General features: G+C 41.8%; 2 protein-coding genes across 3 annotated transcripts in view; one reads left to right on the top strand and one right to left on the bottom strand.

Annotated features, from left to right (window-relative positions):
• LOC310846793 (sterol O-acyltransferase 1-like) overlaps positions 1–12,348 on the bottom strand; it is a 161,066-nt gene that overhangs the window by 59,071 nt on the left and 89,647 nt on the right. The window lies entirely within an intron of this gene.
• Positions 1–12,348, top strand: part of LOC310846794 (sterol O-acyltransferase 1-like) — a 46,607-nt gene that overhangs the window by 14,629 nt on the left and 19,630 nt on the right. For both annotated transcript variants that reach the window (XM_083743899.1, XM_083743898.1), the window contains exons 3-5: positions 1,096–1,154; positions 2,119–2,264; positions 2,340–2,399. In XM_083743899.1, the coding sequence (XP_083600025.1) occupies positions 1,096–1,154; positions 2,119–2,264; positions 2,340–2,399 (265 nt within the window). The remainder of the gene's footprint in view (positions 1–1,095; positions 1,155–2,118; positions 2,265–2,339; positions 2,400–12,348) is intronic.

The following is a 12,348-nucleotide window of genomic DNA, read 5'->3' as shown; positions in this document are numbered from 1 at the left end:
TCACTTATCAAGCTCGTGGTTTAAGCAGAACCTCAGGCATTCCTGGCACATTCCTACACGCTTACTTAGAGCTCAGCAAAACCAAGCTAAAGGGGATTTCATCAATAAAAAGGATTTTTATTTTTCATCGATTAATATGAATGTTCCCTTCCCTAGTTTGGCTGGAATTTTGTTCAAGATATGCCCAAATACAATTGCTGAATGATTGTTTAATGAGAGGAATTTCAAGAAGAACAATCTAACTGCAATTCTGCAGAAACAAATTTGTTTTTGTTTTCAGAAAAACTTATTTCTATGCATTGTACACTCATTTTGTCACAGTTGAATGTCTTGTGTGCACCATCTCTGCCGTCTTGCTCTCACTTGGCTGGTGAACTGGTGCCTGGGCTGTACCACTTGAGGGTGCAGGGGGCAAGCGGTGCATGGATGGTTGAATCATACAGATGTCCAGCAGATGGCCAGGCTAGAATCCTTCTCCCTAGCACCTCCTTTTTTTAGTATTTGGGTAAAGGGACCCCTGCCCATTAGGTCCAATCGTGGCCGACTCTGGGGTTGCGACGCTCATCTCACTTTATTGGCTGAGGGAGCCGGCGTACAGCTTACGGGTCATGTGGCCAGCATGACTAAGCCGCTTCTGGTGAACCACAGCAGTGCACAGAAACGGCGTGTACCTTCGCACCGGAGCGGTACCTATTTATCTACTTGCACTTTGACTTCTTTCGAACTGCTAGGTTGGCAGGAAGTATTTGGGTAGATAAGTTTAAATGATCTGCCCCGATTAACTATGGTTTTAATGCACTCTAGGAAGCGAAGCCTTGGAAATTGGAATAGGTTGTTTTTCCTTTTGGTCAGTAGCGGACAACTAATACAGGTACATCTGGGCAGGGGAATAAGTGAAAGTTTTGAGGGCTAGTAACTTTTGTGGACTTATTTGCAGCACTGATATTAAAATACTTTAAATTTCCAGTTTGCATACTTTTCCTGTTTTGCCTTTCATACTTGCGGACAACATTTATTTATTTATTTATTTATTTATTTATTTATTTATTTATTTATCATTGAAAATACAGCAATGATTTGTTTTTCCCCTCTTAGGTCATGTTGACATTGACCATTCGGTCACTGGAAAGATGCAGCTTTTGGTGGAGGCTGAGGTAAACCTATCTGAATTGTAGTTAATATGAGTTGACAAGGAGGAATACCTAGACAGCAAAAGAAACCTCCCATTTGTAACAGATCTATGCATAGTATGGGCCTGTTAGAAATCCTAAATCCTGTAAATTGGGAGTCACTGAAACTGGGACTGCTGAAAGAATTCCTCAAATGCAAAAATTATAAACAATGCTCACTTTTCTGTGAGCTCTTATAAACTGGAGACTAAAAGAGAATGTTTTGCATACGGTTGGTATTTGACTAGTATAACAAAAACAAAACAAAAAGCTCCTGCAGAACAAGTCAGTTTTCTGGTCAGATTTCTGTCAGATATGTTGAGTGAGTTTATTTGTAAGCAAGATGGGAGGCAGCTAGGCTAGCTATGATTTTCTTAGAAAGGCTCTGCAGTTGGCGACTTTGCTTCCTCATTCTTGGGGAGCTGCTGATGGGTGGCTTAAACCAGAAATGGGGAACCAGATGTTGCTGGACTAGGAAGTCCTATCAGCGCTGACCATTGTCCCCACTGGCCGTGACTTTGACTGGGGTCCAAGAATATGTCGTCAGTTGTCAGGAAATGAGACACGTTCATGATTTGTTGTTAGCATGGTGTTAGGAAGTCAGCCTTGCATTTGAAGGTAAAGAGTAACATGCCATTTTAGCAGGCAAATTCCAGGCAATACTTAACATTACAGTAGTACCTCAGGTTAAGTACTTTATTCCTTCCGGAGGTCTGTTCTTAACCTGAAACTGTTCTTAACCTGAAGCACCACTTTAGCTAATGGGGCCTCCTGCTGCTGCCGTGCGCCAGATCCCGATTTCTGTTCTTATCCTGAAGCAAAGTTCTTAACCTGAAGCACTATTTCTGGGTTAGCGGAGTGTGTAACCTGAAGCGTATGTAACCCAAGGTACCACTGTATACTTAAGGTGCTCTCTTTTTTATTCCTTCCTTCCTCCAAATTTTATCAGCAAATGAAGCCAGCTTTCATGCAGCGGATCGACAGCCACTTTACAGAATTCGTAAATGGCTTGATTGCAAAGTCTGTGCAGCTTGAGACTTCGCCCCCTGCCTTCTCAGCCGTGTGCTCAGAGAAAGACGGTGGCTTCAAAAGCAAGTATGTTGGTTCTTGGCTGAGCCTGAAGCAGAGTTGATATGTTGATTTGTTGCTGAATATTTGTTCTTTTCACAGGGAATTAAGAGCACCTCCAGAACACGGAAAAGTTTTTGTTGCTAGAAAGTCTGTCTTGGAGTGAGTATATTAATTAGATTTTATATTTTACTAGAGCCCTTGCTAAAGTTAAAGTTGCCTTGAGCCTGTGGGTGGCTTATCTGCACATCTCGCTTCTCCCTCCCAGTAGATCCCATTCATTTTTATACTGTGTAGACTGAAAGTTGGTATTCCTAACCTTTATAAGTGTTCTAGCCAATTGGCTATTGCACATCCCAAATTCTAACTTGGATGTGGCTGGATTCTGGATTCACAGAGGCTGTTCTGTTCTGTAGAAACTGGTCTACAGAATAGAATAGGCATCCCCAATCTCGGCTCTCCAACTGTTTGGGGACTACAACTCCCATCATCCCTAGCTAACAGGAGCAGTGGTCAGGGATGATGGGAATTGTAATCCCAAAACAGTTCTGTGTTCTCCAGGGCTCCTTTGGAGGCCAGGTGGGATTATCAATTTAATAATAAATGAATAATAAGGACTCTAAACCTGTGAGACCCAAATATTTACATAGCATGGAGTGGGGATTACAAAAGTTGGTGCAAAATGGCAGAATGTCTGTGTGAAATGAGGTCTAGAGCAGCTCTGTGGAGCTTCTGGCCTGCTCAGGCTTCCTAATTTGACCTGCAAGGCCACCTTCCCCAAACCAGGTCGACCTGTGGGATAGGTAAAGATGCAGTTCCCTACTGAAAGCAGGTTTGCTGACACCACCAATCAGCTGATTGGCAGTGCCAACAAAGTCCTGTGCCTTTGCTTACGTGGTTTGATTTCAAACCATGCAGGCACAGGAAACTGGGTTTGCTGGCACAGTTGACCATTGGTGCCTGCAAAGCCTTGTTCCAGTTTTGATTTCAAACTGCATGGGCAAAGGACTTGCCCTGATGTCATTATTACAGCAATAGGGGTTGCTCAGGCTAGCATGAAAATTAGGAATCAGGGGTCTGGGTTAAGTTGAGGCATGTCCCTCTCTAGCTTAAAAGGCTAGTGCTGTAAGTTTGCTTCTTAGTGATGAGGAGACTATTATTTTAGATCATGCTTCAAAGTATTTGAGGGGTGTTGATTCTACTACAATAGGTATAAAGATGTGGTTTGATCTGCAAATTTCTGAACATTGGCCATAAAATAGGCCCTGGTGAGATGTAATTAAGGTTGTTTGATTTAATTGACCTGGGACTGCATCTGTTTTAATGCCGAGTGCTAGAATTGCCCATGAGTGCAGGATATCTTCTGCTGAGATTAAAACTCAGATGGGGGATTCTCTTGGGACTACAAGTTGATGATCGACTTTTAGTAGGCGGAAATTTCCGGGATGTAGGTCGCATGTTGGGACTATGTAGGAGTCAAACAGCAGATTTTCATAGTCTGTATAGTTGTAGCTTCAGTATCACTGGTGGCCAATGGCTTTAATAGTTAAAAGAGCGTTGTTAATTTCATCTATTAAATAAAGGATTTGGAGGGAAGGGAGTGCAATTAGGAGTAAAATGATTGCGGGGAGGATAATTCAGATTATTTCCACTTCTTGGGCATCTATAGTATTAGTGTGAGTTTTGTTGATAATATTAGACTAATAATATGTAGTACCAAGGCACTGATTAAAACAACAATTATTAATGCATGGTCAGGGAAGTGAAGAAGTTCTTATATAATGGGGGAGGCTGCATTTTGGAAGCCTAGTTGTGCTGGGTGTGCCACATAGGCTTGATTGACCTATAATTTAGCGCTGACAGACAGAGCTATGTAATTTATTTACTAGGACCTCATAAGGAGAGAAACTTAAGAGGCTGTGTGACTGGCTTGAAAGTGGTTAGAGGTGGTTCAGGTTCCCCCTCCCTTGAGGTTTGTACATAGGTTGATTCTTTGTAGGTATGAAATGGGGGCGGGCAGCCGAGAAGTCATTCCAATTTTGTGTTTCTTAATTCAAGGGTAAGTTAAGTACTTAATGTTTAGCTGCCAGAGCTTCGCAGATAATAAATATTATTATAATTACTGCTGTCAGTGAAATTAAGGAGCCAACTGATGAAATAGTATCGCAGAAGGTGTATGCCTCTGGATAGTCGGAGTAACGCGGGGCATGCCCGCTAATCCGAAGAAATGTTGTGGAAAGAATGTCGTGTTGACCTCAGTAAATATTATGCCAAATTGAATTTTTGTTCATGAGGAATGCAAAGTATAACTTGTAAAGAGCAGAAATCAGTGGGCAAATCCACCTATAATTACAAATGCAGCTCGTATTGATAGGACATAATGGAAATGGGCAACTACATAGTAGGCATCATGAAGAATAACATCTAATGAGGAGTTGGCTAAAATAATACCTGTAAGGCCGCCTACCGTAAATAAAAAAATGGATCCCAGGGCCCAAAATATAGCAGCATCCCATTTAATTGTTCCGCCATGAAGGGTTGCGAGTCAACTAAATACTTTTACTCCAGTAGGAATGGCAATAATTATTGTGGCTGAAGTAAAATAGGCTTGGGTGTCAATGTCCACACCTACGGTAAATATGTGGTGGGCTCATACAATGAAGCCTAGAAAGCCAATTGATATTATGGCTCACACTATACCTATGTAGCCAAATGGTTCTTTTTTTCCTGCATAGTATGTGGCGATATGGGAAATTATCCCAAAGCCAGGGAGAATGCAGATGCATACTTCTGGAGGACCAAAAGATCAAAATAGGTGTTGGTAGAGAATTGGGTATCCTCCTCCTGCTGGGTCAAAAAATGATGTGTTTAGGTTTCGATCTGTTAGTAGCATTGTAATTCCTGCGGCCAAGACGGGAAGCTTAGTATAAGTTAAGCGCATGTAAAATTTTAGGCTTAGTAAAGTGGTTAAGGCGAGGGCAGTTGCTAGTGGGATGAGGTGGCTGGTAGTTAATTCTTCAAGAATTAATCATTTAGGTAAGAAGCCAGTTAATGGGGGGAGTCCCCCTAATGCTATAAGGGTAATTACTGTGATGGTGGAGAGTGCTGGAGAGATTACTCATATTGTTCCTAAATCTTTGGCGGTTTTTGCAGTTGAAGTGATGAAAATTAGGAACATGGAGGTAGTTATTAATGGATAAATTATTAAGGTTAGAAGAAGTTGTTTCTGGCAGATAGGGGAGATGGCAGCTATTCAGCCTAGGCGTCCGGTGGATGAAAATGCTATGATTTTTTGTAGTTGGGTTTGATTTAGTGCAGATCATCCTCCAGTTAAGGTAGAGGAAATAGCTAGTAGTAATAAAATTGTTGTTGGGAGTTGATTAGAAGGTATATATAGTAGAAATATTGGTGGTAATTTTTGTCATGTTGCAATAATTAGAGCAGTTATTATGCCTTGTATGACATCTGGGAGTCAGAAGTGTATGGGAACCAGACCCAATTTTATGGCTAGGGCAATTGTTAATATAGTGGGGGTTGGTTGCGTGGTGAGTTGAGTAATATCTCAAATTCCAGTATGCTGCATTAAGAATGCTTGAAAATAAAATGATGGATGAGGCCATTGCTTGAATGATAAAATATTTTGTTGCGGCTCCAGTGGCTTGTGGATGATGTTGTTTGGCCAGGATTGGAATAATGGCTAGGGTGTTTAATTCTAGTACAGTTCAGGCTAGAAATCAATGGTAGCTCCGAGGGCCAAGCTGGAAATTAAAATGGATAAGATGTAGGGGCTCATTAGTAAAGGAAGGGTTTAACCACCATTTTTGGGGTATGGGCCCAAGAGCTTTGTTAGCTGACTTTACTAGAAGGTAGTATAGTGGGAGCAGAGGGTTTTGGAGTCTCAGGTGTGGGTTCGAATCCCATTCTTCTAGAGGAGGTGAGGGATTAAAAATCCCTGTGATTTACTCTATCAAAGTAATCCCTAATTTCTCGGGCACACATCTTGGAAACAGTTATTAATTTAGTGGCGGGAACCCTGATAGTGAGATTGGAAGTGAGATATACCACAAGTATAGTGCTAGTGTGGCAGGGAGAAATTGTTTTCATAGGAGGTGTATTAATTGATCATAATGAAATTGTGGGTAAGAGGCTCAAGCCCATAAGAATCCAGTGGTCAGTAGGGTAGTTTTTGCTTTTAGGTTAAATGTAAATAATTCTGTTTGTGTGGTTAGGGTAAGTAAAGGTAAAGGGACCCCTGACCATTAGGTCCTGTCGTGGCTGACTCTGGGGTTGCGGCGCTCATCTCGCTTTACTGGCCAAGGGAGCCGGCGTACAGCTTCCGGGTCATGTGGCCAGCATGACTAAGCCGCTTCTGGCGAACCAGAGCAGCACACGGAAATGCCGTTTACCTTCCCGCCAGAGTGGTACCTATTTATCTACTTGCACCCGGAGGTGCTTTCGAACTGCTAGGTTGGCAGGAGCAGGGACTGAGCAACGGGAGCTCACCCCGTTGTGGGGATTCGAACTGCTGACCTTCTGATCAGCAAGTCCTAGGCTCTGTGGTTTAACCCACAGCGCCACCTGAGTCCCTGTGGTTATGGTAGGGCTAAAGAATAAAATACCTGAGAGTGTGTTTATCATCAAAATGTTTATGTATTCGGCTAGGAAGAACAGTGCAAACGGTCCTGCTGCATATTTGACATTAAACCCTGAGACAAGTTCAGATTCCCCCTCAGTTAAATCAAATGGTGCGCGATTTGTTTCTGCTAGGGTTGATACGAATCATATAATTGCGAGGGGTTATGTGGGTAGGATTAGTCAAATGTGTTCTTGCGTAATGATAAGAGTGTGTATTGAGAAGGTGCCAGTCAGTCTAATAATTGAAAGTGGAATAATGCCCAGGGTAACTTCATATGGGATTGTTTGTGCAATGGCTCATAGGGCGCCTATTGGGGCGTATTTTGAGTTAGATGCTCATCTGGACCATAAGATTGTGTAGACTATTATGCTTAAGAGGGCAAGAAGAAATAGAAGGCCTAAGTTTATGTCTGCTAGGGGGTGTGGTATGTCGGGAATTGAAACCCATATCAGGAGAAACTGGCAACAATCCTAGGCACCCGGCTTGATACCCTGTTGACCTCCCTGGCTGCATTCCTCAGCAAGCGCAGGCTAGGTCTCGATCGGCGATTCTTCTCAAACATGAGAAGAATACACTCCCTCTTTCCTGCCCCCTGGCAGGGGAAAGAGATAGACAGAAACGTATTTACATGCCTTTATTTCTGTCTTTGCAGCATTACAAAAAACATGACTGCTCTCTTCAAACTCCAGCAGTACAGTGACACACACTTCCTGTACTTCCTGGACAGGAACAAACGGAAGAGCTCATATTACACTCTGAGCTAATTCCGGTGCTTCGCACTGCGAATTGACTGTCCCTCTGTTTCCCACGGGCAGTCCCAACATTCCCATCATGTTTACTTTTCAAGCTAGCACTTTGCAGCAGCATTGCATCCGTATCGTAACATGGTATTGGTATTGGAGTTCATATTATCAAATTTTAACAAGGGTTTAAACAAAAAATTGTAGTTGTACACATTCTTCATAAAGTGTATTGTTGACGGCGATTAACCAATAATTGATCAGTTTAGTTGAATCTCGTTTTAGGGGTTTGGCGAGAATTTTTTTTTTATTAAACAAGAAAAATTATTGGTACGGGGGGTTTGCCATAAAAAAGTATATTTTATTTTAGTTAAATTTTAATGTGTATGGTAAAATTTAGTATTGTACTTAATTTAGTTACTGTAGAAAAAAATGTCATTAAAATTTTTGTTTTTTTGTGTGATGAGTATGGAACACAGAGAGTGGTATATAAAAATCTGTGTTAGAAATTTTTAGGTAAAAATTGTTAAAATTTAGTTAAAATTTGTTGAAAGTGGCTGGGGAAACTCAGCCAGATATAATGGCTTGGCTCTCCACAGAAGCGAGACACCAGCAGTAATTATCTCAGGTTTATTGCTCAAACACATAAATCACTCTGGAGCTCCTTCACTCCGTGTCTGACTCCAAGTTAGCAGTTGCCGAGTTTAAACTCCGCCCCTGTCAGCTCTGGAATGAAGATTCCCAGCCTCTGTCAGCTCCGGAACGAAGCTGACACCAGATGGGTGGGGTATAAAAAATATTATTATTATTATTATTATTATTATTATTATTATTATTATTATCATCATTCTCATTAGTATCATTATTATTATTATATTTGTTGAAAAATATGTCCACCAAGCATTAAGACAATAATACCATATAGAGGTACGCGGTGTGGCGCTGTGGGTTAAACCACAGAGCTTAGGACTTGTTGATCAGAAGGTCAGTGGTTCGAATCCCCGCGACAGGGTGAGCTCTCGTTGCTCGGTCCCAGCTCCTGCCAACCTAGCAGTTCGAAAGCACATCAAAGTGCAAGTAGATAAATAGGTACCACTCTGGCGGAAAGGTAAACTGTGGTTCCGTGCGCTGCTGTGGTTCACCAGAAGCGGCTTAGTCCTGCTGGCCACATGACCCGGAAGTCCCTCGGCCAGTAAAGCAAGATGAGCGCCGCAACCATTGCACTGTAACTACAGGCTAGAAATCAGATCGGTAGGAGCACTTGAGATGAGGTCTGAAGGGAAAGAGAAATAAACGATACCAGCCGCCGGGAAAACCAGTTATGCTATGAGCAAGGGTACGAGGGTAACTAACCCATTAACCAGAGGCCTTGGAAAAGGTGAGAAAGTGGCACAACCTCAAGTTATGGATGTGAAACTGGGGGGGGGGGGCTTACATACAGGGGTTGATGATTCTCACGTGAGAAGCCAGATCAATAAATAACCAGGTATAAAATACACTTCCGTACTGAAGAGAAATATTTCAGGTAATGTCTGAATGTAAGATTATGGAGGGTAGTGATTAGTGGATATTCATGAGTTTGTACAGTAATGCACGATATATATATAACATTCTTAAATCAGATAAACAGGATATAATACCTAAATAATACTCGTATGGTATGAAATAGTATGTACAAAAAACAGTTATGTATTATGTAAAGTTTATAGGTACTAGTATATATTAGGATATTCATGGGGTATATATATTAATGCATAATTAAACATAATATGTATTAAATGTATATTTAATTTTTCATGGGGTAAATCAGTTAATGCACTATATACATAATAGTAAATAGATCGTCACATGTAGTAAGTACAAGTAAAGCGGCAGTTGTAGAAGGAGGCAAAAAAGCCGATGATGGCGGATAATTTTATAGAGGTTAGCATAGTAGTTGGAGTTGGTTTTGTTGGTAAAATAGTGCCTATGAGGATTAGGCCTGTTAGAAGGCTTCCAATGGCAAGACGAATAAGGGGGTTAGTAAGGGTCAGGGGTGTTTCATTTATAATGGATGTTGTTGTTTGTGGTGTATTTAATTGGATGTAAAAAGTTATTCGTAAGGTGTAGGTGGCGGTTAGTATTGTTGCAAAAAGTGAAAGTATAAGGGCTCAGGCGTTTAGTTGGGAGTTATTTAGGGTTTCAATAATTGTATCTTTTGAATAGAAGCCCGAGAAAAAGGGAGTTCCTGTAAGGGCAAGATTTCCGATGGTTAAACAGGTAGTTGTTGTTGGTAATCTTTTTTGTATGCCCCCCTATTTTTCGGATGTCTTTAAGTTGTGAATAATTGCGCCAGAGCATAATAGTATAGCCTTGAAGAAGGCATGGATTGAGATGTGAAGGAAGGCGAGTTGAGGTTGGTTTAGGCCAATGGTTACTATTATCAGGCCTAGTTGGCTAGAGGTTGAAAAAGCAATAATTTTTTGTTGTTAGGGCACATAGGGCTGTGAATAGTATGGTGAGTGCTCCTAGGCAGAGGCAAATAGTTAAGGCTGTCTTGTTGTTTTGTAAGATTGGGTGAAGGCAGATTAAAAGGAACACGCCTGCTACAACCATAGTGCTGGAGTGCAATAGAGCTGAAAGGGGTGTTGGGCTTTCCATTGCTGCTGGGCGTCATGGGTGTAGTCCGAATTGGGCAGATTTGCCAGCGGAGGCGAGAATTAGGCTGAAGAAGGGTAGGAGAAGCGGGGGTTTTGTTTGAATGGTTATTTCTTGAATATTTCAAGTTGCTAGGTGTGTTGCAAGTCAGGCGAGGGCTAATATAAGTCCAATATCTCCTACGTGGTTGAAGATAATAGCCTAAAGGGCTGCTGTATTAGCATCAGGGCGGGCAAATCATAATTCCCACACTTTCTCAACCAACGAAAAGTTGAAATATATTATTGGCTGTGACGAGCATTGATATGGCTAGTAAAAATACTAAGAGGTATTTGAAGAATCGGGATATGTGGGGGTCTGGTGATATATATCAGCAAATTCAAGGATAGATCGTGTAACGAATAAACTAATTGGGATAAATGTGAGGGGGTGCATGTCTAAGACAAGGTTAATATTAATATCTCTATCGGCAATGTTAGTTCATGTAAAATTGGTTGTGGAGGCTTCTGTGCCATAGTTTATGAAAATAGCTAGGGGGATTAGGCTGACTTTGAATGCCAATTGTACAGTGGTTTTTGCGTAAAGCATGCCTCATCCTATTATGAAAGGAATTGGGTTTATAGTTGTGAGAACAGGGTGTGTTATGATAAATAGGACTGTTAGCATGGTTGAGTGTAGGAGGAGGTTGTGGATTTTTACTTTTACTTGGAGTTGCACCAAGATTTTTGGTACCTAAAACCAATGGATTACTACTTTCCTATAGAAGTAAGAGGTCTAAGGATTTCATCCTTAGTTATGTGAGTTAGCAGTTCTAATTGTTTATACAGCTCTTGGTAAACAAGAAGGTAGAACCTTCTATCTCAGTCACAGTCTAGTGTTTTTGGTAAGCTATATTTACAAGTGAATAATCCTGAAATTAGGGTGGGTTTTAGAATTAGAAGTCCTAGGGGTAGCAAATGTAGGATAAGGATGTTCTTGAGCATGGGTGGGAGGGAGAAGGCGAAATTGATTTGAAATGGCTCCTCGTTGGGTTATTAAGAATATGTATCGGGAATAGGAGGACTTCCGGGTCGGTGCCATCGCCGAATGGCGGACTCCCTCCGAGCTCCGGAGGGAGCCTGCTGGGCAGGGGTTGGGTCCCGCCGCACCGGCGACGCGGGGACCCTCAAAAACCATGGGCGGTGATGCCCATGGACTTGGTGACTCGGCGGGCACCGTTTGTGCCCCCCCGACCCGCGAAGGAGCCTTTTTAAAGGCTGCGGAACGGGTGAAGGGGTGTGTGTGGTGCTGTGAGTCCACTGCTTCCCCTGCCTAGCGAAGCCGCATGCCATTCGACGGAGAGCGCCGACTTCTTCTTTTGAAAATTTGGATGAAAAAGAACAACCCGTGAGTAAATTTATCGGACTTAAAAGGAAAAATTTGTTTTATGAATTCGGAGCGAGCGGGGGAGGTGCAAAAAGGAAGTAGATGTTGTAGATGTTTTAACGCAAGGATTTGATAACTAAGATCGAGAGAAGAATTTGCTTATTCGGAAAAAGTTAATTTCACGAAGGGAAATTACAAGTAATTGTGCTGGAGGAGAAGAGTGGTTTGTGAGAACTAAAATGTAACCCTCCGGGAACCGGGAGCGATCCGTTATGAGAGACTGGTGAAGAGACATAGAAATTTTGACAGCTGTCAAAGTAGCTGTCAAAGTAGGAGAACAAAAGAGAACTTTGTTACGATGACTTTGCTGGTTAGGTTCGTTACAATTTGGATACAAATTATTGAAAACAAGGGCAACAAGTTATTTGACTTTTGAGTCTGATCTGGAAAGCAACTAAGTTACCATATTCCCTCTAGATGGAGTTTTGGGACATTGCAAGAGTGGCAGCAAGTGGAAAAACACTCATGGAATTGAACAGATTTGTTATCTCCTGGGAAAGCTGCAAAAACCAAGTATTATTTTGTCTACAGAGGTTTCTACACTAAAGGAGACAATGGATTTATCTATTGAAGAAAGGAAGGGACTTGACGTAAGTTTATGTTCCTGAACAAATAAAGCCTCTGTAGAGGAACCAGAAGTTTTTGAATTAGAAGGTTCTTGCAGCGGAACAGG

Source organism: Podarcis gaigeae, assembly GCF_964106915.1.
Source record: "Podarcis gaigeae genome assembly, chromosome: 6".
Taxonomy (NCBI): Eukaryota; Metazoa; Chordata; class Lepidosauria; order Squamata; family Lacertidae; genus Podarcis; species Podarcis gaigeae.
The sequence above is the reverse complement of the archived record's forward strand: the minus strand, read 5'-3'. Positions and strand labels throughout refer to the sequence as shown.